Raw genomic sequence first — 27,578 nt, forward strand, 5'->3', positions numbered from 1 at the left:
TTGGAAGCAATCAGTCTTTTACTTGGTAAGAAGATCAAGGTAGAGTTCGGCAACGGGTAATCAGTCAGCAAGGAAACACAAAGCAGGCAAGAGGCGGATGAGCTGAACTAGTACATTAGAGTATCTGGCAAATGACTGGGCAGAGAAAGCTGGTATATATGCAGGGGAGCTAATGAGGGCATGGGGAACAGGTGTTCTGGTGAATGAGGCAATCAGGTGGCCGGGAATGGCGGGAACACGCTGTGGGGCATGTGGGGAATGGCAGGTATGTCAAAATGACAGGCTGGAAAAACAGGAAAACGAGCAAAAATTTGCAAAAATGACTAAACATAGGCAGGCGTTGTGACAATATTCTTGTGCCCTCAGTGTTGCCTGCCTGTGCATCTCAGCAGGAGAAGCTCAGCCAGCTTAATTTGAAGCCACAGCCACTCCGCGGCCATAGAAATCCTCATCAAAGGCTGCCATCGTCCAGGCACATCAAAGGGCAGACCTCTGTCTCCTGGCTGGGAAAAGGAAAAGGTTTCTCTCTCTGTGTCTGTGTATATGTCTGCCTGCTCCATTCAAAACTCTGAAAAAAAGATTTTTTATCAAACTCCTTTCATACAGAACCAAACAGACTTCCCTGTGCTAATGGTTTTCGCATACTTCTAGCCACTATCTGTGAAATATCTGCATTCACACATCTAAGAAATGTGTGAGGCTGTATGTGTTTGACATATGCGCTGTTTCTGCTCTAGGAAAATGATGGATGGATGAGTAGCTCCAATATGGGTTTCCTCCTAAATGAACTGCTTCAAACTATTTAACTGAACTGCTCCAAACAAATTATCACCTTGAACAAACAGCAGACTGAAATACATCACCTTCTTGTGATTGGCTCACTTGCTCTGTGTGAAGCTGTATTACATAAGGTTTTGTAACATGTTCACTGCTGGATTCTGGCGGGCTTACAGCTTTTGTGCAGACTAACAGTGCAGAGGAAGATTCCCATGAAACCCACCAGGTCTTACGGGATGCAACATAAGAGCTGCACACGAAGATGAATGTGCACACAGAGAGTTAAATTACAAGCTTGAAAAGAGAAAAGAAACAAATGGCATAAAGCACACACATAAAGCCTTCTGTTACCAGTGGGAGCTGTAAGGGAATGACGGCGGGGGAACCATTACAGTACCATGTAAGAGGATATTTGAATGCTTAATAAGATATAATTTCAGCAGGGAGTCGTTGTTGCTAAAGAGGGGGCAATGGGGTTTGCTTTTTCATCTTTGGATGTTGCTCTAGATGTTGGGGAATAAAAACATCATCAGGCAATCCAGAAAAATATGTGAAAAATATTGTAAAATAACCTATGCCCTGTTGCATTGTATGTGTGTGTTCCCTCTGTGTGGGAGTTGTTTGAGCAGAATAAGGGGAGTCCGAGGATAGAGCAAGGATATGGAAAGAGCTTACACTAGTGTGTTGCACCAGAGTGAAATTCCTCCCACTTGCGTTTTTTTCTCCCTGTGAATATAATTCTCTTTCTTGTGCAGGATGTTTTATTCTGACTACACAGTTGTTAATGGCCTATGTGCTTCCTTCTTCGTCACAAGCATGCATTATTTAAAGGAGAAGGGAAGAGTATTAGCTAGCTATGGAAAGAGAAAGAACAATAGCTAGTTACTCTGTTGGTGCCGTGCCATTCATCAGCTTTTGCATGCTTTTCTTTCTTTGTTCTTTTCCTTTCATAATTTCCTCGTTGTCAAAAGGGCACATCAAACTTGGCAAAAGCTTAAACGGATAATTTTGTTGTGTGTTTGTCGGTGTTATTGTGTGTTCATGTGCACTGTTGGCTTGAGGTTGTGATGACTGATTATGTCTCTCGCCCTCTCTTTCTCTCCCCCATGCTCACCCACATGCACCTGCCTTGGGTACCTATTTCAATGCACCATTCAATGGCGCATTATATTCATCATCGTACATTATTCAGATTTGAATCAGGCACTGTCAGCCTTCTGACGATCCAGCTCCAAAATTTAATAGCTCGGACAAGAATAGCCTTGACAGCGCATTGCTCTGATTCTGTGAATTTCTATGACACACTGGACACCAAATGTAATGTCATGTTTCATTCTAGGACTGGTTGTACTTTGTAGATGCTGGATGAATGTGATTACCCCTGCGACTTCTGCAGCGTTGTCTCTGTCGCTAGTTAATAGCTGTGGTGGCCTTCTTAATCAGTCTGCCGGCTGTTTTCTGCGATTGTGTCTTTCTGTGTGTGCATTTGTTTGTGTAATTGCAGTCTCCTAACACAAAGCTGACTCAGGGATGCTGTTAAGGTCCTGAGGACTCCAGCAGCCGCAATCATCCAATCCACGAGAAACCATTGGTTATATGCCTTTATAGGCTTGAGCAACTATTGTTAGATTTTAGGGTTTAGTACAGGGAGGGTTTGGGTTGCTCTTGAGATGCAACCACACTTCACTGGTGTATAATTTGAATTAATTAATTCAAATTTAGACACGGAAAGTGGGCGACAAAGTTCTTGATGTTATCCCTCATGTTTATTCCCCTATGCATGAAGCAGTTTTTGCCTCAAGCCTCAGTACAAGACAAGATTGTTTTGCTGATAATTAAAGGTTGCTTAAGTCTCCCTTTCATGATTAGATACACGACTAATCCAGTTTTCAGGTAGCTTGTGTGTCAGCTGTTTTACCCATGGCCATAAATCTGTCATTTTGGCACACTACAGCTGATACAGTGCAGTTTCACACGTGGTAAATAAAACTCTCCAATCCTCAGTTGCAAAGTAAATGTGCAAAATAATGACACACTCACACACTCTCCTACAATCGCTCATGCATGCACACATTATCTAACAGGAACATGTTGTTCTTTCGGCCATATTATGTTTATTCCCATGAGAACACACAGACAACAGATGACATTCCAGCAATGAAAGATGATCTCTCGCTAATGAAAAACGTATTGTTTAGCAAATGGAGTACATAGTAAGATGCTGAAATGTCACAGTGAAAATAAATACATTTATTGGACAAAAAAAAAAACAGTTTAACATTGAATTGGGGAGTGGGAGATTTTTTTTCTGATAATATATTGTAGAAATCTCATAATTTGCATGCCTAGAAAATACCCTGTATTTCTAACTGTATTAAACTTACTCAGCAATGAGACGCATAGGGTTTGATTCATGCATGCAAGCTCTGACATGTGTCCTTTCAAAGAAAAGTCAAGAAATACTGTAGGCTATGGCCCTCACAGGACAAGTGTCGGCTTCCAAAACAGTAGTCACAAGGGCCATAAACTATATCAAGCAAAAGACCCAGGGGTGGTTTGTGGAACAGGGCCAAAGTGCAGATTGAACCAAGTGTGTGTGTGTGTGTGTGTGTGTGTGTGTGTGTGTGTGTGGACAGAGAAGGCTTAAAATCATGAGGTGACTGCTGAAGATGAAGTTTGGAGGAAATAATTACAAACAAGGCAAATATTGCAGGTGATGAGCTGGCCAGATACTAAACTCGTGAGATCAGACAGAAAACCTGTTCCCATCTTCAGTCGATTCAACTTTTATGTAGCTGGAAAACATCAAGGTTGGATATCTTTTTAAATATTTAAAACAAAAACAAAACAAACATGGTATACACGGAGTATTTCACTTTGCTTGTGGAGCATTTGAAATATTCATGTGCATGGTGTGTAAAAATTGAGAACATTTCAAATAGCAGTTGAGCATCGATGTTTCATATAAATATTTTAATCTACATTTGAATGTCACTTTTAAGTAGGAATGACATGCATCATGCCCGGAGCGGGGGCTAGGTCGGCGGTCAGGTCACTGTGGAGTCAGCTCATGGGAAATTGTGCTTTACCAAGAAAATTTATGTTTTAGTTGCTGCATCGATAAGGGGAATTAAATCTTTAACTATTCAAGAGGTTTTCAAAATGGTCAGTCAGTAGCATATACATCTTTTTACCAGCATTTGCCTAGTTCTCATTGTTAATTTCAAACCCTGAAAATGAGTATAAAATGAGGTACTAGCTGGTTTCTTTTGGGTCAAGGCTCCCAGTATGTTGGGGGCGCCAATCAGACACACAATGAGGGTATTTGCGACAGTACAACCATGAGGAAGGTGTTAACAAAGAAATTTGGATTGTGGTTGCCAGTACACATGTCCTATGTCTTCTCTTGCCTATGTGAACTAGAAGCCCTATACTTTTCCTCCTGGGTGAATTGGGTTTCTGACACAGAATAATAACAACACTGACAGAAAAAAGGAAATAATAATCTCTCACGTTTTTAAAAAATGGTCATAACAAGGTTCCATTATCACTCAGAAGCTGCTGTCTGACACATTAGCTGAGTTATGAGACTGATATTCAAATGAAGCTGAATCAACACACTCTAAAATGAGAATATTGGAGTATCCATAATAAGCCCATGGTACTCTGTCATGGCTACCAGTTTCAGCTCAAGTTTACATTATACAACTTACAGCTGTTGCAGCAGTAAGTGGTCGTTGCGATTATAAAAAGACAATCTGACCACCAACCTTTAAGTGTAGATATAGATACTGTACGTGTGTGTCTGTGTATGTGTACTTACGTGTCTACAAAACCAATCTATACTATAGATTGACACTCTAGTAGAGGAGTATTGCATGAGTCGGGGGCTGGAGACGGATGTCTTGTATCTCCGAGCATTGCAAAGGAACAAGCTGGCCATTGACTAAATGAAGCATTATATTGTCCCGTTCTCTTGTCCAGTCTCTCCTGGGTTTTTTGCTGATGTGGCCGTCAGTCACATCAGTCAGGCAGTCCATCAACAAGAGGCGGATCCTCCAAAGCAGCAGCTGAACCATTGGTCTCTCCTCTGTCAGCCCCTGAATCTCTCTCCTCCTTGTCCTCATCTGGGCTGAGTGGGTCCCGTTCAGACAGGCGGTCAAATGTACTATGCGTTTTGGGATCAGGGGTGAGGAGTGAAAGCTGAGGCAATAGCGGCCCCTCCCGAAGCTTAGCAGCTAGCTCCTTGGCGCTGCAGGTGGGGGTGTTGGTCTCGTAGACCTCGTGGAAGTTGTTGTAGTCTACTTCGTAGAAACCCTTTTCCAGGGAAAGAACCGGCGTGAAGCGGTAGCCCCAAAGCACCTCTGTGTCCAGGTAGGAACTTCGTGCCTGACATGTCATCCCTATTACAGGTAGGTGTATGAGTCCACATGCACACACACGCACAACCAGAGTGGAGAGGTAAACAAACAAACACACACACACACATGGAAAGGGGTGTAGGGAGAAAGAGAGGCAGCATCAGTTAATAATGTATTGTCATACAGAATCTGTGCAGAAATGGCCAAGACCTGCAAAGTGTTTCCTCTAAACCTCCATCGTGTTTGTGAAAGCAATTAAATGCCACTTATCTAAATATATAGGTTATTAGAAGGTATGAGCTGTTTAGCTGATAAATGAAATGCCAAATTCAAACACAACGGTTACTCTTTGCGGATAAGCAAGTCAGAAAACAATCTGGTAGCCCAATCTTGCAACTGTACTTGCTTTGAAAATGGAAAGAGAGAAAGACTTGGCTTCTAGTAGCCTGATGTTAATGATTTAGGCACAGCTTTACTGTACATTTTTAGTAAACTTGGTCATTAAATGTGTTGGTAGTGTTAGATATGAATGTAGACACATTGCACAAATCTATTTTTGGTTTGTAGGTGTCACACAGGTGTAACTTGATGATGGCTCTGTTCCATTAAGTGTCCCAGTAAGCCTTTGTAGCATGCATGCACAATATCCTGACCTTGAAATGGATTGATCTAGACACAACCAATTCATTATTACTGTTATTAATTGCATATGTTTTTTTCCTACAGTGAAAAAGGTGTAGCAGGGAAAGCTGAGCTGCAGATAGTTAGCCAGCTATTGGCTTATTGTGAAACAAACATAAAGAAATAATTACCAAATAGGAGTTACAAAACACACAATGAATCACAAATGTAAAAGCCCATTGTTACTATAACACTGGTTGCTCTTAGTGTTAGAGATAAACTTCTGGTTGCTGAATTAAAACTACTTTCGGGACGTGGGTAAAGCAAGAGCATGGGGACAGCGTCTTCAAGATATCTTGGGCCACTTTAATGTTCATCTCCGCAGTTGGAAAATTGAACACTAACAACAAACATCACCTCATCATCACATCAGTCCGCCAAGCCTAACCATTACTAAAATAACAGGCAAGGTGCACCATGTTATGTAGTTCCCCATCAAACTTAAGGAACAGATTAATTGCATTAATTGCATCTTGTAAATTATTTAAACCTGAGAAGGTAATCTACAAAATAAATCTTCACAAAAATAAATCTCATTTTACATTCTTCCATCTCATGTTCCCATTTTAACGATTTTGAAAAATTATTCAAATTTTGACTTTACTGTAAGGTATGAATCTTTAGATATTTATCTTTAGGTCTAGCCTAACAAGAGGCGCTCTAATTAGCAGTTAGCAAGCTTCTCTCTGGTGGATTCAACATTAACATAAATAAGATGTTGAATAAATATTTGAAAAAACGTGTACACTGCCCTTAAGGCTAAAACAAATGACTGTCTGAGTTGTGAAGAAAGAAGAAGAAATGTGAAGAAATGGAGACAGACAATGCTACATGTGCGACACGAAACTAAAGCGTCACTCTCACCTAGAAACTTATAATTGTTATTTTCCATTTCTTGCTCACTGCTTTCTGCTTTCACAAGACCACCGCCAAACAGGTATATTGTGCGGCTAATGGATAATTTGCATATAGCTATTAAAGTGGTCACAAGCTAACCAAGTTTTTACAGCCACCTTTCAAGCCTACAGGGGGTGAGAAAGACACATTTTGGGTGGAGTATCACTATAAACTGGAAACATCTGTCTCTAGATGCTTTGCTGATCCAGCTGTTTAGTTACATAATGCTCTGCCTCACTGTAAATGCAAAACATTACCAATAACATCAAGCATGTGTTCTAAAATAGATGTAGATGCCAAATTGATATGGTGTCTAATGTCACGGTGAGAGGAGGGGCTTCTGCACCTTTTCTTCAGCTTTCCCTCTGGATATGAGTGGCCTAGTTTCCACATTTAACTTGTGAAATGTTTGTTATTTCTGTGACTGGATCATCAAAGACAATATAGCGTCTTTTTGTCCCTATGAGAAGGATTTTCTATAGTGTCTATTAAGGGTGTTGGCATATTGTCTGATGTGTTGGTTTTAAATTCTTAGTTTAGCTAATACTTTGGAGTCCATCAGTCCAAATACATTAAGTTGTGTTGTGAAGATCTATTAGCATATTGTCCTATTAGCATTTAAAAGCAGCCAGTTCTATTTTTATCTTTATTTTTTTCAGTTTTATCACAATTCAAGAGTCCCAGGTGCCTTTGACTTAATACTTCTAGATATCATAAAAACAGGAAGACTCTTCACATTGCATTGGTATAGTGTTGATTGTTATGATTTTGAAAATACATTTAGATAGTTGTCACTTCCTGAGGGATTTGATCATTCACAAAGACAAAAACAGAAAGTTCCACCCCACATCTGCCACACAGACACTCATATTTTTTGAATACAGCAACTGTATCAGTAATACTACAGACTATTTGAAGACACACTTTCCATTTTTCACTACCAACAGTAGCAAATATTGTATGGTAATGTGTCCCGCTTTCCTGTGCTGCTGAGCTCTTGGCTCCTGAGCGGTGAATTGGCTTTTTCCCTCTTGCATTTGTGGTAAAAAATACCTGTTTTATATGTTTTATACATTTGGTTGAAAAAGTGTGCTGCAGGCTTGAGCGTGCGTAGGAGACACTTGTGCTGTGATGTGTTCATGTGCTTCAAGACCTGACAGTTGGCAGATGAGCAGCAGCCATCGTAATAAAAGAGGTTACAGAATTCACATTATTCTTCTCACGACAACCGTGTGTGATTTTATGGCTTTCATTTTCTGAAAACGCAGCTTGCGACTGCACTCATGTTTGGCAGCTGAGATTCAGGTTTCGATTGTAGGCCTACACATCTTCACACCAGCACATGAACACATCACACTGCAATTTTGTCCTGTTTTTATTTTTATTTTCATTATGGAAATACAACTCAACTAAACTCATTACTATGTTCAACTGTGGTTCTCCAGCAACAAACATTAAAGGGGAACACCACCTAAATTAAGAATTGCATTGTAGTGTTGTCAGTTGTGAAACAGAAAATGTACCCATATACCCAGAACATTTCCCCTGGGTGCTTTCAGTGTCATCTACTGTATATCATCTTTCCTATTTCAGTGTCTATGGAGCAGTTCCACACTTTATACCCAGCTCAGTCGCCAGAAAAAATGTTGGCACTCGACGTTTTCTGCAAACCACGGATATGTTGAATGTCAACATTTCTGAAACAAAAATAAATTTCATGAATACGTTTCATGTCAGCCTCTTACCACGCTTGCAGAAACGCAATGCCACGTGGTTAGCGTTGTGAAACTATTGGTTAGGCTTAGGCAACAATTAAAGTTAGAAAAAAGTTCATGGTTTATGTTCAAATAATAAACGTAACGCAACTACCATAACAATGCAACAAAACCACTATAGTTAGGTTTAGGAAAGAACTACATGGTTGGGCTTAAAAACTACTATGTTTGTACAGTGAAATTGACACTGAACGTTGTGAACACGGGACACGAACAAACAGCTGATCGTAACGTGATGCACAGGACACAACTTCTCCTGGATGAAAGCCTTGTGTTTGTTGGAACCATCCACCTCCCCTTCCTCCCGCCTGGTGTGTGTCTTTTTGCTCTTTAAACTACGTCACTTGCTCTGACCGAATGCAAAAAAGTTGACATTCAACGTATCCCTGGTTTGCAGAAACATCCAATGGCACCATTTTTTCTTGGCGACTGGTGTGTTATACCCTATGACATCACAAACACTCTAGTTTTTTGATTTAGGAGAGAGTTGTTCATGATTACTAATATTCTTTGGACTGTGTTAAACCATAGGAAAAATGTATGAATTTTGAAAATGGGTGTAGTTCCCCTGTAAGCACACAATGGTGTGAGTTTTGTAGTTTCTGGCATTGCAAAAGCTATAGCTGGGCTTTTTCACAACATGTAAACACAGAAAAAGGATTAAGCATTCAAAAGCACCAGAATGATCTTTGAATATCCTGTAAATGATGCACGAGTGAAGTCACCACTCTGTAGCCAACACACCTTTCTCACAACAGACACTAAGACGTGTCAAGTGTATTCCTGCTTTCCATTTAGGTGTGTCAGTTTCAGGGTCGTGGTATTGTTTATGCTGGTTTACTAACATACCAAAATGGAAAATCATTTATGTTATTAGTTACACCTTTGCTTTACCCATGTTGATACGTCAGAACGTTATTGCACGTGTAACTGTTGCTGCTTCTCATGTAGCACGTCATAAGGTCTTATGACCTCCACCCCAGCATCTACCTGTAAACTCTGACTCTATGTCACCCCAGGCGTTTTTATCGCCACTCCCCAATCTCTGACTTGTTTAGCTTGACAGGCAGTGACAAGGTCAGAGCCTATACTTCAAATATTATTTATGTCTGCTGTGAATTTTTTGTGAATTTCAGAATTTTTTTTTTGGACAATTTTGTATTAGAACACACCTAACCTGTACATATTACTGTTCAATTCCTATAGATTAAAGATGTGGTTTATGTCAAAAGAAAAAACATATTCATAACAACATAATTTTGCGTGTGTGTTTTGTTTGTTTTTATTACTATTCGTAGTATGCCCGTATGTTTTGTGGCTTAAGGCTTTCTGTACATGTGCCCATGCCCTGTGCTGACTAAGCTAAGAGTTGGCACGCAACCTGTACAGTGGCAACAACTCAAACGTGATTTATTCAGGTACCAGGATGCTGAGGGCTTGTCTCATGACAAGTTTTTTTTTTTTTCGTGGACAAATGAAATCTGGTTAGGAACCTCCTCCAACTACAAGGACAGTCTGGGAGGACAGAGGGCATACAATGACACTAAAGCAGTCTGTCAGTATTCAGTTGAACATATGCTAATCTGAACAAAATTTGTAAGCTTTGCAGGCTTAATTTGTAAATTATGAAACCTTACACAAACATACGAACACCAGCTAACAAAAACAAACAAACAAAACTATAGCCGTGACGCACATTGCCCAGAGGTGTCAAAATTGAAAAAGATGGAGCACATGAACATGTCTTCAGTACGTTTCCAGTTAGAAACTACTGCTGCTGTTACTTTTAGGTGTAGCATGTTAGACTGAAACTGCTGAAACTTGTGGAAATGTGTCTCTCTAACTGTATGACATTGGCTGGGCCTGGTTGTGATTGCTCTGTATCAATAACTGTGTTCATATTTTAAATAATAAAAAGAAAGCATATTGGTAACCGATCAGCAGTAACAGTGTACAGTATGTGTGTATCTGAAATCTTGACCTCTAACACTATTGGCATTGAAACTAAATATGTCCATATTAATCTGGCTTGATGGAGCAGGCTTTAGTTTATATATAAATAATTGAATGTATAGGAAACAGGAGACAAATGAATCATAAACCTGCTATCTTCATAGACACTTCAATAATGAAAACAAGGTTTGTTGTCGGCAACACTGACGAGCATGCCCTCGCCTCTGGCACAGCAGAACAAGTACCAGAAACGGAAACTGCAGCATAATCCCATTTCTCAAAAAAAAGGTAAAAAAGAAAAAAAAGTAAGTTAACTAAGTTTATAGAAGAACTCTACAACAAAAATTAGATATAAAAAAATAAACAGGCAGAGTGCATAAACATCTTGAGTCTCGGGATCCCTCGGCTATTTGTAGACAGCTGTGATAACACAGAAAACAGTTTGGTTGCTGCTTACATGCTCACAGATGATTAACACATTTTTCATCTAATAAATCCCTTACCACTTGAAAACAGGGTTACTGACAGTAAAACTTAATTTTTTATGATAGTATATACTGAGCCTCTGGGCAGCAAAGTGCACTTGTGAATGAATTGTAGCTTTCCATTATTTGCAATTCTTGTATTTGTACTTGATCTCTAAATTTAAAGCAAAGTGGAAGTGAGAAATGGCAGATTTGAGGAAATTAGTAATGAAATAAAAAGTGCAGATGGATTAGTAAATTAATTATTTTTTGCTTTAAATAAAAAGTGTCTCATGGTCAATGTGTGAGAGGTGACAGCCCTGCACAACATGTTTTTTGTACCAAGTTACAGTGCCTGTAGAGTTCAGAGTTACGTGCATAGCTCAAATTTTATGCACGTGGTATTTCGAGCCCTGGCTCGTGAGGTTAGGTTGCTTTTGATCTAAAAATATTGATCTAAAATATGATGAATATGAGTTTGATTGCATAATTTTATAGTGTTGTGACATTTTATAGCTGCTCTGCATTCATTAACCGAGAGAGTTTAATTGAGTGTATCGCATGTTGTTTCTATTTTATGTATTTTCATTAGTGCAGCTGAGCTGTGCCATCAAACAGGAGCTAGGCCAGAATGTTCTTTAGAAAGTCATCATCTTGTTTTACTTTTTATTCCAAAATGCTGTGGCAGTAGCTGAGAAACAAATGCGGTTAGAGCCTGACTCACAATTACGCTTAAAACCACAGGCTGGATGTCAACGGAGAAAAACAAGTGATGGCCGGCCATTAAAGAGAAAACCACCCACTCATCTGTCACTTCCAAACTCGGTGACAGCATCCAACTCATGATGTGGTAAATATTTTGTTTAATAGGGAGTTTTTAATCTAGCGTATATAAAGTCTGAGCAATTCATGGACATCACCAGATGCTGGTTTTAATCTTTCTCAATCTGATTGAGTTTATGAGATAATTACTTGCTTGATATGAGCCATTAATGTTTATTTTCCAACTTAAAACATGTAAATGATGTTTGTACTGCATCTCTCCCCCCTGGCGTTACTCCTGGAGATTTTAGAATATTATTATGCTTTCCTGTTGGATCGGATAAAAATAATATTTTTTTTGCATACCACAGCATTGGCCACCTCATTGATATATAACCACACTGACAGCAGATTCATCACTTTTAAAATAGGAAGTGGGGGAGCTTATTCAGCTATAAATTTGCATGTTGGTGACGTTATGACCTTTATGCCTCCATTAAAAACACATGAGTATTATCAATGAAAAGCAGGCTTTACTCAAACCCCAACAGTTTGGGGTCTTGTTGTTAGTACCACCCTGACTTCCCCGTGTGTTTCAAGTGCAAGACTGTATTAGTTAAAGCTGACGACAAAATCAGAACACAAATGTTAAGATGGCAAAAGAAGAAAAAGGGTTAATACTGTAATTGAGCTATCCTTTAATTCCCTGACTTACGCTCTATGACCTGTTTAACAAGTCTCATTAAGGTAAACAGGGGAAGGAAGTAGGGTAGGGCTACTGGATGGTCGGATTGGTCCGTTGCCTAGCGGTCAAGGACGGTGACGACATAGCCCCTGCATGATGCATGGTCTCTGCCGGTGAAGCGAAAGGTGATTTAATGTCTGAGTCAAGTATCCAGCAGCGTGAGCAGGATGCATGACGGCTACTGGTGCTTTGGTTGAGGGAAAGAAAATTAGATAAATAAATAAATCAAAAATGAAATAGAGCAGAAATGTTCAGATGCATGCAATGCCATGCCTGATCGCATTAGGGAGTTAGTTTTTAAAAAGACAATGGTGAGAACAAGACTAAACGTTCCTAATCAACCATCGTGTCTCATTAACTGATGATAATCAATAAAGTAAATTAGTAGCATGTTTAATGCATTGTATTTAAAATGAGTCTTTGAACAAAGACAATAAACAAATGCAGCTTAGGCATAAAAACAATACTTCATTTAGCCAACACACCACAGAAAACACATTAGACCAGCATATTAACGCCTAGCTGTGGTCCATCATGCTGTAAAGGTTTCTGTATTCATCACATTATTATTGTGAATGACAAGGGCATTGATGTTCCACGCAGGGGTTTTCAAAAATGACAAAACACTAGCTTTGAATATTATAAATTGGGTATTTTTGAAAATCCCCTTGTGTGACGAAATTGACGTTACAATCTGCTGTTTTCTTATTTTGATTGTTGAGTCGAAGATGCTATATTTTCCTCTTGTAGCCTTGAATACAGTCTCATACTGGAAATAAGGAGCTTTGTGGAACTTTACAGAAACGCCCGTCCGCCTCCTAAACGTAACCAGCCTGGAGCACTTTTCAGGACTGCTTGGCCTTTACCCAAAACAGACCAGCAGTGTGGGTAGCTATACTTCATTCATTTTGAAATAAACAATATCAAAGACATAACCTTGAAGTAGCAACAGTGGAAGAGCACGCCGCAATGAGTACAGAGAAACATTTGCAAGGCGGTTGTGGTGTGATTAGCTTTCAATCGTCTGCGTCAGTTGAAGCGTAATAACTTGAAAATGTGTAGAAATGATATGCTGATGAAGACAGCACTACGGTTGTAGGAGTCATGAAAGAAACAATTGCCACCTTCCTCAAAAACATTTGTCAGCTGCTGAAATAATAAAATCCACATTAAAACTAACTTTGAAGTGACATGCATTAATATTATTTATGTCTCACTTAGAGAGTGTATTATCTGTTTAGTTAGTCTCTTTGTCTTTCCATCCATTACAATATTATCTTTTTCAATCTGCAGCACTCACAGGTACTCACTCCCGCCCCTCTTCTCTTTTAAGCAATTCATCTTTCCATCTGAGCCTCTTCTCTCTTTCCATCCATTTATCCATCTTACCATCCCTCCCACTCAGCTTACTTCCCGCATCCAACATTTCATCAATCTCCGTCTCTGTCTTTATCCATCTACGCATCATCCACATGGCCTCCCATTCCACCTTTCCCCCTTCCCTTTATCATCCCCCCGTCGCTTCATACCTGTGGCCTCCACCATGCCCTCAAGGATAACCACAATCTCGAACTCCTCCTTCTCCATTTGCGTCAGTGTCATCTCCCAGAAAGGGCTCTTCTCGTTGATCTCGTGAGAGATGATCAGCGGCGACACCAGGAAAAGCCGGTCGTCTCCCGTGTCAAAGCCGATGTTGATGTCAGTCTGGTTGAGCGGGATGAACTCCCCCTCCTTGGTCTGCTGCGAGCGGATCAGCTTCGCTCGGATCGATGCCTCCACGATGTGAGAGTTCCTCAGGTCCCCCACCCGAAACATCAGGCACATCTTGTTGTCTCGCACCGATATGACAGCGTTGTGCGAGAACATGAGGGTCTCGGCGCGGTTCTTTGGCTGTGAGATCTTGACAAACATGCAGCCCACCATCATGGCGTTAACAATGGAACCCAAGATGGCCTGCACCAAAAGCAGTATGATCCCCTCAGGGCATTTCTCTGTGATTACACGATAACCGTACCCAATGGTGGTCTCTGTTTCAATGGAGAAGAGGAAGGCTGAGACAAAACTGTTGAGGTTCTCCACACAGGGGGTCCAGCCCTCCTCATCGGCATGCACCAGATCCCCACGGATGAGCGCTATCAGCCACCACAGAAAGCCAAAGAAAAGCCAGTTGACTATATAGACCAAGGTGAAAATGAAGAGGCTAAGACGCCAGCGTAGGTCCACCAGCGTAGTGAACAAGTCACTGAGGTATCGGTAGGTCTCTTGCACGTTTCCATGATGAACGTTGCACTTGCCGTCCTTCTGCACGTATCGCTGACGTGGCTTCTTCGCCGGGTCAGAAATCAAGTGGGTTCGCTCTGTCGAGATCTGAGCCTCCCGCAAGTGTTTAGGAAGTTTCTTCACCTAGAGGAAAGATAAAGAGAGAGATGGGCAAAGTGAGGGGAAGGAGAGTGAAAGAAAGCAAACGAGCAAAGACAGAAAAAAAGATCGAGAGAGAAGTTTTTCTCCACATGGGTGTACTTTAAAGGAGCCACTTTGATTTCTTTTCATTAATATTGTCTCTAAAGCTAGATCGAGTTTGTATCGGAGGATGTAGGTGTTAACCTTTTTAATGAGATTTTCTTCCAGCCTTTTGCAAAAGCACACTGCTCTGTGCTGCTGGTGGCAATGCAAATAAAATTACGAGCCGTTATAAAGTCACTGCTCTGTGCTACTCCACAATGACATTGTAGGTGTCAGTGTACGCGCACATATACAGGGAGAAAGAGAGAGTAAGGACACAACAAGAACACAAGGACGCTCAGGTCTTTGTCTATGTTGGCGGTGCTCCAGCGAGGCGATCTGGCTCCACAGCTGTGCCCTGCCTCCCTCCCTGTCCCCTGTGTTCCCTCCCCTCGCACCCTATGGGACATTGGCAGGCCTGGATAGGAACAGATCCTCCATCCTTCCCCAACAGACCCTTATGGCATCCTCAAAAAGAGGATGGGCACACACACTTATCAAGAAACATACATGCAGTATTCTAGACAATGTAGTCCTGCAGGATGCTGTTGCTTATCCTTCTTTTTGGACCCATGCATACATACAGACAGCAAGAAACACACATACAGGAGGAAGGCACCTTTCAAACATACCAAGGACACTTTGGCAGCACACTGACACTTTCCAATCTGAGTTGATAATTGAAATGCATTGTGTCGAGGCAAGAAAACACCTCCCATGCCCTCTGAATCTCTCGCTTCTAAGAGGACACCTGGGTTCCATCTCTCCCTGGAGCCGTGCTCGCGTCAGCAGAGAAGTAACATCCTATTGTGGTTACACCAACTGCTCTAATGCTCTATCACAGAGACTCTGTGCTCTATCACTCTCCCAGTTCAGCCGGGGAAGGACATCTAAGGCACTACAATATCCTTGCAGTGCTTTCGATTGAAGAGCCTGGATAATAAAAGCTGTCAGACGGATTTATTCAGGATGGTTTCCTGGAGATGTCAGGTGCTGTTTCACTGCTGTCCTGTGTGTGTGTGCACACTCGGTCAGACCTGCATGTGCAGTATTGAGTTTTCAGATATCGATTTGAAGTGATCCCTGTTTAAGGAACGTTTTGACAAAGAAGAATTGAAAGACAATGCTCATTTACCGGCATTGCAATTAGTGGCCTGATGACGATGCATTCACTAAATGTCAATGGGCTCCCTCATTACCAACTGTGCTCAGGGATATTGGATCAAATATAGAGTCAGAACACAGTCTGCCCACCATTCCTTAGAGTGAAACTTTCTACTGACAACATCAGTTAATGTACACAGTCGTTGTTAATGACTGCTTTTAAATGAAAGACAGCTAAAACAGGCTCTTTCATTTCCACACTTTGGGGTGGGGCTAATTCAGTGATAGATGAAGCTGTCACCAGCACTGCCGTCTAATCTTTGGCCTTTGTAGTCAATATGGTCTGTGGGGGTGATAGTCGATAAACAAATTCATTAGTTCTCTCTGCGTGGCAGGAGTAAGTGGTGGGTGTTTTCTCTCATTGAGTGTTTCTGGCTGCGCTTGGGTAGACAGCGTAAGTTCCAATCAGCTGGGAATCAGGACGGATAACCAGTGCAGCTCCACCATCCGTTATTGGGAGCGAATGGGGTGTCTTTCCGTTGGCTCCCTATCTCTACTGCCAAGTAAATATATTTATGTGAACTAAAGAAACTGGCTTGGTCTCACTTTATGGGGCTTGATCGATAATCTGTACTGCTTATTTAATCTGTAAAGTACGTATACTGTATATCAAACAGCCTTTTTATCCTACTAATTCCCACTATTCTTGGAAACAATCAGCCTGGTTTTCTTTCTCACATCGCTCTGTTCCTTAATCTTTCCCATCTCTCTATATCTTCTCCATCTTCTTCTCTCTCTCTGAGCCACCATCACCACCATGCCGCCTCTCTCTCACATCGCCTCTCTCATCTCTCACACTCTCCCTCGCTGCTGTGGTGAGTGATCAGTACAGTGTGTGACCAGTAGTGGCTGTGCATCTGTACCTGTGCAGGTGTGACTCCTATCTCCATGTTGTGGTCCATGAGGACTCGAGAGTCTCCTGCCATCCTCAGCTGAAGCTTAACACCTGTAAAACATGAGGAAGTACGATAGTCAGTTGAATTTAGGCTCTAAAACATTTGTGTTCTTGTAATGAGCATTTTGTTGCAGCAGCAGAGTAAGCCTCAGATCAATGCTCACCAACATTAAAATGAACCAATAAAGAGAATAAAGGTCAAAGATACAGTGCCCTCAGTGCATATACAAGCTTGATCCATTAGGCCTTTCAACCTTTCAGCCCTCAGCTATCCAAATTACACATTCTCTTTGAGAAGTGCATACATTACGTCTCACTAACAATGTTGTGCTGATTTCTCACCTGTCATTTAAACTGGTTCAATTTGTCAATATGTCAATAGTTGCAAGCAGGTGTAATTAGAACCCGCAGAAATCCACGAGGGCAGTTTGATCTATAAGCTTTAGAATGTCAAGTAAGATGTTTGCATTTGTATTGGTTGTAATATTTTGTCAAAATAGTCGAAAATGTTTTTGCTATACAAGTATATACTACAGGGAAGTATAGCAGGTGGAGGCTGTTGTTACTGCTATGGCATCCCACTAAAGAAAGAGTTTAATTTATTAACTACTTATGGACTTTAACCAGAATCAGGTAAACTATGTGCTCTTATCAGCTGATTCAACAATAGAGGCAAAGTTTAACTTTGGAAAATAAAAGAACTGCAGAATTCACAAGCCTCAGCTCATTGAAGAATGGTGGTGTTTGAGACCAAGCTCTTTTACTAGAATTGCACTTTTCCACTTACATATTATGATAAAAATCACCACAATGCAATAAATCATGAGCTTATGAATGATAATCATATGCAAACAATTAAATCTGAAGATGAATGGTAGCTGGGGCTACAACACAGCTCTCTCACATCCATAATGTGGTCTGTCAAAAGTGTTGATGTTTTTCCCCAAAAAAACATATCACAACTAAATTCTAACTTGTACTTTAATATATTATCCATGTGCACATAGTGTATTGTACTTTCATCCATCAAAAGGGACCATTTCCAGATGTCATCAATCCAAATTTTATGCTTTTTCACTGAAATTGTTCAGTTCAACTCTCCCACCACAGTAATGGTGGTATCACTGGAGGACACATAAATCAGCCTGCCTGGATTCCGTTTTTTATCAACATAATAAAACATAATTTTTTAGCCACGCAAGCAGCACGGTCAGTTAGTCCACCACTTTGGTCCAGACTGGAATATCAAGACAACTATCACATGAATTGCCATGACATTTTGTACAGGTTTCCATGGTCCCCAGAGGATGAACCCTTCTGACTTTGGTGATCCCCTGACTTTTCCTCTAGAGCCATCATTAGGTTGACATTTGTGGTTCAGACTGAAATATCTCAACATCAATTTTATGGATTGCCAAGTAATTTGCTACAGACATCCATGGTCCTGAGATGATTATCTGTAAACACTGATATTTCATCTGGTGCCATCAGTTTGGTTATGACCCTCAAAACGAATGACATTCCCATCAGCTTCAGCTGTATATTTTGTGTTTAGTGCTAATTAGGAAATGTTAGCAATACAGGTGGTGAACATGGTTAACATTGTACCTGCAAAACATCAACATGCATTGCCATTATGAACATGTTAGCATGCTGATGTTAGAAACTGTGCTCAAAGCACCGCTGTGCTTAAGTACACCCTCACAGAAGTTTGACAATGTATATATCTTGTTTTCTCAACTATACGCACAGTTGCGATACAATATCTGCTTGTGCCAACTAAAGAATGATTCATGCTTTTTAAGCATTCACAGCGAGTCAGGACGTGTGCTTTCATTGCTTGAAGCTAACCACAAATGGGACTGAGGATGTGACAACTTGCATACGGTACAAAAAAGTTGCGCTCCCAGGAAGCAAAAGAAATCAGTTGCAGCCTACATGAAGTTTTTCTGCGAGACAGGGTCGGCATATCATATTCATGAATACAGCACCTGAACAACCATTAATTAGCAGTCAATGCATTTGCAGCTTACCCTGTAAAAATATATACTGAATTAAATATTAACACATAAATATTAAAATATTAACTCATAATTTAAGTTCAACTCACAACACATATGTATATGGTGAAAAAACATAAAAAGATAGAAAGACAGAAAAGCTAGTTCCATCTGACAGTACAACTATGATTAACCATAAGAGAAAAATAAAACATATACGGTATTAGCTTGCACAAATATAAGAAAACAGGATGATAAAGGCGCAGCATTTTCACTGCTGGGAGACCTAAGTAAAGGATTAGCTGTTAACGTCACATGGGAGATGACCCAGTGTCCACTGTTGGCTAATTTGCCTGTACAATGAAGCAGGCTCAGCTGCAGTGTTTTAACGGTGTCATTTCCCAAAGAGCAGGCTCATCATTGCCAGAATCGCCACTTGCTTCGCATAAATGTACCCACACGCAGACACACACACACACACACACACACACACACACACACACGCACACACACACTGCTCTCACGCTGCTCCACCACGGCCACACTGCTCTTCAGATCGGATGAAGTGATTGCTTTCTTAATCAGCTGGAGACAGACAAATAAATACTTACTGTCAGAAAATCCAGTGGGCTCTTGTACTTTACATTTAATCTAATATAAAATGAGTGTACATATTACCTTTGTGGTTGTTTTTAGCTCCACTGGAGCGACTAGGTGATGTGCTGACAGTCTACCCAGTGTGTGATGTGATTTTAAAGAGTATTTCTCTGCTCCCAAAACAGGTATTTTTAAACATCTGTTATTTGAGGTCCAAAGTGACAGGAGAAGTAGAAAAGGAACGCTTTCAATTGTCTCCTGAATGATGTGGGATTTAATAACAGCCACTGCTGTAGTTATAGAGGGGAGTGGGGGTGTGAGTGTGAGGAGGGAACCTCAGATAAAGCCCTAATTTTAGCAGCAATCTTACAACACCTTTGGAGCTCCACAAGAGGCAATTAACTTATAGAGCCCCCGGGTGTCGTTTGGAAATCAACTACTTTTAATTTACTAAAAGAACAAGGGATACACGGTGCCTTGTAACCAACCAAGCAAAAGAACATGGGTAAATTATGGTTGCCGCCGGTTCCTGACCTTAACAACATCTGACATTTCTTTGTCATCTGTCTTTGATGTTACTCTATTTGATCGCTGACAAGCAAGGAGAGGGAATGCAAAGGCGAGCGTGGAAAAGTGAGAGGACCGCGTCACAAATCAGATCCACACAGGAGCATAGTGTTGACATTGATGGTCCAAAGCAAAGGGCAGAGTGACGTGACAGGCATTTGAGCAGGGAAAAGACAGACAGACGAACAGCAGAGGCGCGGGACGCACACACAGTGAAAAACCTCGCTGAATACATTAAAGGGGTTGCAAGGTCTCGCTTTCTGACTCATTTTAGGTTCTCTCATGAATTAAACATGGCTCCCTGGAGATTTGTGAACCCCAGACCTGTGTGTATTTTCAGCGAGGCTGTGATTGCGGTGACTGTTCGCAGCAGCAGACTCAACAAGCCCGAATGAGAGGTGTTCGAACATGGATACCAGCCGGGGTGTTTTATCTTTGCTCTTTAAGAGGGTAACAAGCATTTATCTTGTTACCGGGAGAGTGACAGGATGCTTTGGCTGAATTGTGTTTGTGTCCTGATAACAAGAGCACTCATCTGTTGTGCTTAAAGCCAAAAGGGTACTAGTAAACCAGGGAACTTGCTTCCTAAGGGATATCTACAGGACATATATTTTCCTTATTTGCTGACGCTGCATGCTGTAAACAATAATCTGCACAGAGCACAGCAAAATGTGGCTCTTTTCCTTCTAACCTGTGGCAAGCTTTATAATTTTCCCCTTGGGTCTGTATCGTACCGAATAGCACTTGCTTCATGATTTAATTTTCTACATTTTCAGAACTTCAGAAACTTGTGTTGTCAGCTCTGTGTGCAGTTCTGAAACGGAAGGAGCTGAGCCAAGAGCGGGTTTTTCATCAATACTGCTCTAATAAAGCCTTTGCAACAGATTAATTACCCGTGATATAATTCTCACTTGATCAACATAATTGTAAACAGTTTAATTCTGTGAATTACTTTTTTAATTCCCATTATATGGAGGCAATCAATTTTGTTTTTCTATCGGTGGAAGAATACGATTTCCTGCTTGAAATTTGCACAGACGTGCTTGTTTTGCAAATGCTGAGAATGCTGCTTCGCATCTCCACAACTTTTCAGGAAAAACAAAAATCAGCAGTATTCTTCTTATATTTATCTAAAATTCATTTCAGTAACCGTTCTATGGTCTCTCGCCTGACAATAGTGCTTATGTTTTCCCTGCTCCTCTTTTGGGTTGCGACCCAGCATGCCGCCGAGCATGACAGGGTTACAAATGACAGTAAGATGTTGCAAACTCAGCAGAATCTCCTAGTTTACAATACAAATTTGACTATTGTTGGGCACTCATCCATAGATTTTGAGGTCATCGCTTGCAGTTTTCTGTCGGTTCATCAAATACAGTGCTGACACGGGAAAGACAGAGAAAAATAGGCAAAAAAAGAAAGAAGAAGGAAGAAAAAAGAAAGATAAAAGTTGCTGCAGAGCTGAGCTTTTAAGAGTATTGAAACAGCAACTATATTTACCGAATCACTGCATCCGATTGATATCTACACTGGTACAGTCGTTCCAGCTTATCTGCTGTCTGTGCTCCTGAAAGCACTAGAACTTTCTATTTCCTTGATTCCCTGCCCTCCATCACTCCTCCCCCTTGAGTGAAAGCAAAGAGTCATGGCTACCAGGCCTGTGATGATTATGTCCCGGGCTAAGATTGGCCCATAAAATAACATGGCTACATCCCTATCTCTGCTCACTTATGACACTTTGAGGTTGTGCGGGTCAAATGACTAAAAACGTCCCCAGCTAGTTTGGCTCCAGGCCCAGCAAACACACACTCACACATGCACACACACACACACACACACACACACACACACACACACACACACACACACACACACACACACACACACACACACACACACGGACACACACATCATACCATCCCTCCCTCCCATTTTCCCATTATGCCCGATAGTGAGCTGAGTGTATCCAGTTGTGTCCTTCTCATGGGTGACCTTCTCTGGAGTGACACTGCTGCACCGAGACGTTCGACTCACACTGGAGAAACAATTTCCCTAATGATATGTCCAACTCTCTCTCTCTCTCTCTCTCTCTCTCACATACACACACATCTCCCTCTCTGGCTGTCCCTCACTCAATCTCCTTCTTACAGTACATTTTGCACACCCTCTTAGAAAAAAAGTACAGTTGGTCAAGACAAGAATAGCAATTTTGTTGCTGCACGTTTCCGATCTGCCTCGCTACTCCACTAATATGAGTATTTTTTTGTTAAAAAGTGATAGCCAAGATTTGACATTGCTGTTGAGTGGAGCTTGGATGGGATTAAAACCTAACACCTACCGTAGCCAAATAACACCCTCTTCAACAGATGTGATGGAAAGAGACAGAGGGAGAGAGACGTGAGGTGTGTGAGGTTGGGTGGCTGGGCATGCTCCCCAACACCCTGTTTCTTCTTCTTATCAGGCGTTTCTGTCAGGCTCTTGATGTGATTTACTGCCTTAGATCCCACATTCCCTATAGGACACTTCTCTGTCTCAGAGGGCGGTGATAGCGGAGCAAAAGAACAAGTTGGAATGAGATGAGCATTAAATATATGATTTCACAATAATATTATAAAAAACTAATCTGTTAATTGTTTATAAATCAGATCCACTTATACGAATCCTCTGCATCAAACTGGATCCTACTGTAGGGCATTTGGTTCATTAATCCTCACTGTAGAGGACAGGAGAGCAGGGGAGGATGACAGGATGGAAGGCCATGAACAAGGCGGGGTGGGGCTGCAGAGCAAGGCAGCGCATGGCGAATGCTGGAGGAGCCAAAGGTCAAACGGTCTTGATTGGAATTCCTGACATGCTTCACTGTGTCCCCGTGCTTGTCCCTTTGAGGAGCCTCCTTCTCTATAGTCATCACATACCAAGTCAGAATGAAATGAGATTATGAGCTGCATGGTGAAAATCCTCAGACCAGCTTGCTTGGCAAAGCAGCTGAGTAACGCAGCATATTCTCAGTGCGTTTTTTGACAAGGTGTGCTTTAGTCATGAGCTTAAACCCGTCTTGCTGACAGTAGGTGATGGTGTGAATAGCTGTAGAAATGTGAGGTAAATTGGTGTTAAAAAAAAAGTGCCCAGCAACCATTTCATCTTTAAAAAAACAATATTTAAAAGAAGAAGCATGTCGAATAAGAAAAAAATCCATGCTGTCACTTTACTGGCCCCGATAACCATACAGTATTTCACTCTTCTATTCACGTTAATGAGCTGCAAATTTACGGGGATGTGCTTCCCCTGGGTGATGGATGCTCACGCTTCATAGATGCTTGATGTGGTGGAGACCTGGATGTGTTCGCTTCCTACATCTTAATGATACTACAGTTCTCTCAAATGCTCAAAATGAAGTGTATGCATGTATTGAATGTCCTCTATTTGCATTGCACGTGATGCTAATTTGTCTTTGCACCATATGCACATTACACATTTGTTATACTGGCCAATTAAAGAGACTGTGGTGGTAGTGTATTTGGTTTTAAATTATACAAGAAATCCAAATCAGCCATCAGGTACGATGTGATACTTACAAGTGCATACATGTTCACCGAAGGGATCCTGTAACACAATACACGTATACTCTCATGTGATTAAGTTAAACTGGCCTGACCTGAATGCTTATCAGGTGGACACGAGACATCAACGCATCTCTGCCATCGTCTCTGCCATGCTTAACAAAGGAGTCCCCATGAATAAGTATAAGGGATCCTCCTTTATTAAGATAACTCCAGATACAGTCTGTTTAAGCCCCACTGGCTAAGCCAGGAGCAGGAGACACTGTAAAACTTCCATTTTATTCCACATAACCCGCTGCTGACTGATAAGAACATGATCTATTATATGGAGATTCTTGAGAGCCAGTTAACCTGGCCATGGGATGTATGCACTGTAATGCATTTTCACAGTTGTAATCTGTGACATATTACACTTAATCGTTTTTCTGGTTGGCAGGTAGTTGTGCTACATAAATGATATTCCTTCCAAACCACCTGAAAGGTAAAAACGTTGTTGCAGAAGAGCACACTGACAGAAGCTAAGCACAAGTTGACCTGAAACAAGCAGCCATTTTTACTTTTTTGTTGATGATTTTACAGAAGACAGCTGCATAAAACCCCCAAGAGACAGCGAGCTATATCTTCTGCCCTTATCTCTTATCTAAAACGGGGGACTCTGGAGGTGTGTGCATTGTGTATTTATACACCCTTTCATGTCCATTTGTGTTGGTATTGGAGGTGAACTCTAAAACAGTCATCTCTTTGCCAAACACAAGGTAAAGGTTTGTTTGTGCTGCATGTAGGCCGGAGCAGCAGCTCCATGTAAACTGTATTAACTTTATGTGTGCCAGGACTGTAGGGGGAATGCATGCGTTGTGAAGTCGTTGCCAAATCAGTGGGATGCACCATAAATCTGGTACAAAAGCATTGTAGGTGACTCTTTCAAATACAGTAGACACGGGGGCTTGAATTTGCATCGGTAACAGATTTATGAAGGCATAAACACAGTGGTTTTCATTGGGGGATGACAAGATTGTGTATGAAATATTATGCTGCTTATCTGTTCTAAGCAAATACCAAGAGATTGTATTGCATACATGTACAGCTCACACAGTGCAAAGGGCTTTTAAATTATACAAAAAGTTATTTTCCAGAGAGGGAAGTGTACAAACTAGAACTAAAGGAGAATATGTTGCATAAATTAGACATCTTCATGTAGGTCTATCAGCAGCCCTACAATAAATGCTGTATTTGTATGCAGTACGCTGACATGCTCACATTTTCCAGGGCACTAAATACAAAAAAAATCTTCACGCCTGGCTAAGCTCTTGACACAAATGTGCCGCTGCGGTATTAGAGAGTGTGGATCTGCTTGAATAACGTAGCTTTCCCCACATCCCCTAGAGACACCCAGTCTTGACTAAATAAACAGATCCAATTAATTATTCACAGTGTCTCCTCTTCTGAGACCTTCTCCTCAGATCCTGCGGAGCATTACATCTACCCTTTGCCCTCTTTTGTCCACTTGATAGTGAGATCAGGACATGGCTAATAACCAAGCAGGAGGGGGGGTGGGAGCAAGGTACACAGCGTTGAGTCGCAGCTACAATGATAGAGCTTTTATTAAGGTCAAAAGGCCACCCATCAAAAACCATTAAATTTTAGCAGTTCACACTTCCCCCTACACTCTTTTTTTTTTTTTTTTAAGTTATTTTTTTGGGGGCATTTTCCATTTTTATGACAGGACAGTGGATAGAGTCGTGAAAGGGGGGAGAGAGAGAGTGGATGCGGAAAGGGCCACAGGTCGAATTCGAACCCGGGCCGCCGCGGTCAGGACCAAGCCTTAATACATGGACGCCCGCTCTACCAACTGAGCTAACCCAGGCGCCCCCCCTACACTCTTAACCAATCATGGCTCAACCAGCTGTGAGGATCGTGGTATATTACTGTGATAAAAGTAGCAAATAGGCAGGTTTTGCTGCAGAGGCAGTAAAAATCAGTGTCCGAATGAGCTTTCCCTTTCGCTCTAATGGGTTTGAGTCGAGAATGTACCATGTGTAAAAATGTGCTTAATGATGAGAGGAGAGATGGCTTGCACTTGCCAGAGAACATATATATATATAAAAAAATTATGATTGAGTCCACTCGCTGCCTTGACGCTGTTTTGACATTCCCTGATGAGACAATGCCAGGAAGGACAGGAGCTTTGGGGAAACTGCGCTCGATTCATGTGGCTGCTAAGCCCACTGCATTGTCATCAAAGTTTTACAGCAACAACTCTCCAGATGTGCGTCCTGCGGAGTGCACCGATCTGGAGCTACAGTAGAGGGGTGTACATCAGACATTAAAGCAAGCAGCCCTAATCCTCAGCCCTGAGAGAGTGTTTCAAAGGAATCAATATAAATGATTTCCTCTCAATGCCTACAATATTCATGAAAACGCTGCCAACAGCTATCACATCGAGTCCGTCGCTTTATCTCCCGCTTTTATTGAGGGTATAGTAAGAGCTGCAACATGCTGTGCTGCGTGCTGGTGGAACAATACCCCCTCCTCCACACATACACACACACACACACACACACACGCACTTACAGTAACACACATATAGATGCACATTGAGTCCAGGTTTGCTCCTGCTGCTGCTGCGCTTGTAAAACTCCTGCATTGCACTGAGAGAACTACGGCACGGCACACGAGTAAACAGCAGGAGTGTTGACAGGCTTTTCTCTGCTTGCGTCAGAGAAATCCATTGCCTTTTTGATTACCCTGCCCCCGCCATGAGGGCAAGTAGATGCATGGCGATGATCTATGTATCACTGCAGTGACATAACATGCAAGAGGCAAGATGTGATGATAAAGGTTGTAGCTGATGGAGGAGGGTAATCCAGACACTTTTCCCCATCATCACTTTCCTTTTCCTGCTCTTGTGCTCTGGAAGTGTCTTGCATTGTCTCACATCTTCTCGTGCTATCTGTCCTTGTCTCCCTGTTTCTAGCTATCTGACTCTCATAGTTTCTGTTCTTCCTTCAAGTAACGCACACTTTTTATTTGGCGAGCCACTCCAGATGGGATTTGTGGCTGTGCAACGACACACATAATGCAATCACAGCATGCGATGCCATCCACAGACAAATTGAGAGGACGCAGCTTGGACGTGGAGCCACGGTCGTATACTATGCATCAGCGGCTTTAAAAACCTCCCATTTCCTCTCTTGCTTTCCTCTCTCTGTCTTTTCCTCTGCCTTTTCTCCATCAAGCCGTGCACAAAGCTTACCTTCAGGTCTCTGCAGGAGTTGCTGGCAGGCTCCCTTCGAGGCATTTCACAGCTGTTCTTCTCACCAGGACTGCGCACTCCTTTCCTGGCTTTGTTCAATCAACAACAGCCCTCCTGCCTCTCTCCTGCCACCCAGCTCCTTCTGCTCTTCACCGCTCTCTATCTACTCCTGTGTGAGAGGGGGGTCTGTCTGTGTGCATGTGTGTGTGTGTGTGTGTATCTGAGGGGAAGAGGGAGAGGGAGAGGGAGAGAGAGAGAGGCAGTCAGAGTGGGTGAGAGAAGAGATGGAAAGGATGTAAATATGCGTGTGTGCGCTCTCTTGAAAGCTCCTCTCTTCTCACTTCCACACAGAGATTGAACCTTTTGTCTCTCAGGATTTGTCCTTTATAAGGGTGTTTGTTTATGCCTATTTGCACAGAGCATCGGCATATGTATGTGTGTGAATCCACCACATGGCTCCCTTCTCTCTGCTGCAAAGGCAATGATACGTGTAGGCAAAATATGCAAGTCCAGTGTACAGTGAAAAGAGAGATGAGAGTGTGTGTGTGCGTGTTGTGGGTGCCGACAGGGAAAGAGCAATGGTGAAGAGGAGTGGGGTGTAATCAATTGCTCTAAAACTGCAGGTGAA

General features: G+C 41.7%; 1 protein-coding gene across 1 annotated transcript; it reads right to left on the minus strand.

The window, feature by feature from the left end:
• On the minus strand, positions 1-27,259 carry kcnj5 (potassium inwardly rectifying channel subfamily J member 5). The gene is made up of 4 exons (XM_074641496.1): positions 26,951-27,259; positions 16,945-17,027; positions 13,945-14,818; positions 1-5,180 (listed from the first exon to the last, which is right to left on the minus strand). Exons 2-4 carry the CDS (start codon positions 17,005-17,007, stop codon positions 4,801-4,803), a joined length of 1,317 nt encoding a protein of 438 aa, XP_074497597.1. The 5' UTR covers positions 17,008-17,027; positions 26,951-27,259; the 3' UTR covers positions 1-4,800.
• Positions 27,260-27,578: the final 319 nt, after the last annotated feature.

This window comes from Sebastes fasciatus, chromosome 7 (genome assembly GCF_043250625.1).
Source record: "Sebastes fasciatus isolate fSebFas1 chromosome 7, fSebFas1.pri, whole genome shotgun sequence".
In the NCBI taxonomy this organism is placed as follows: Eukaryota; Metazoa; Chordata; class Actinopteri; order Perciformes; family Sebastidae; genus Sebastes; species Sebastes fasciatus.

Bases quoted from the DNA above. Each gene is read 5' to 3' on its own strand.
- kcnj5 (XM_074641496.1), bottom strand. From the start codon at position 17,007: ATGGCAGGAGACTCTCGAGTCCTCATGGACCACAACATGGAGATAGGA. The intron at 14,819-16,944 runs GTACAGATGCAC...TCTTTCCTCTAG, and splicing joins TAGGAGTCACACCTGCACAG to GTGAAGAAACTTCCTAAACA. The intron at 5,181-13,944 runs GTATGAAGCGAC...TACCTGTAATAG, and splicing joins GGGCATGGTGGAGGCCACAG to GGATGACATGTCAGGCACGA.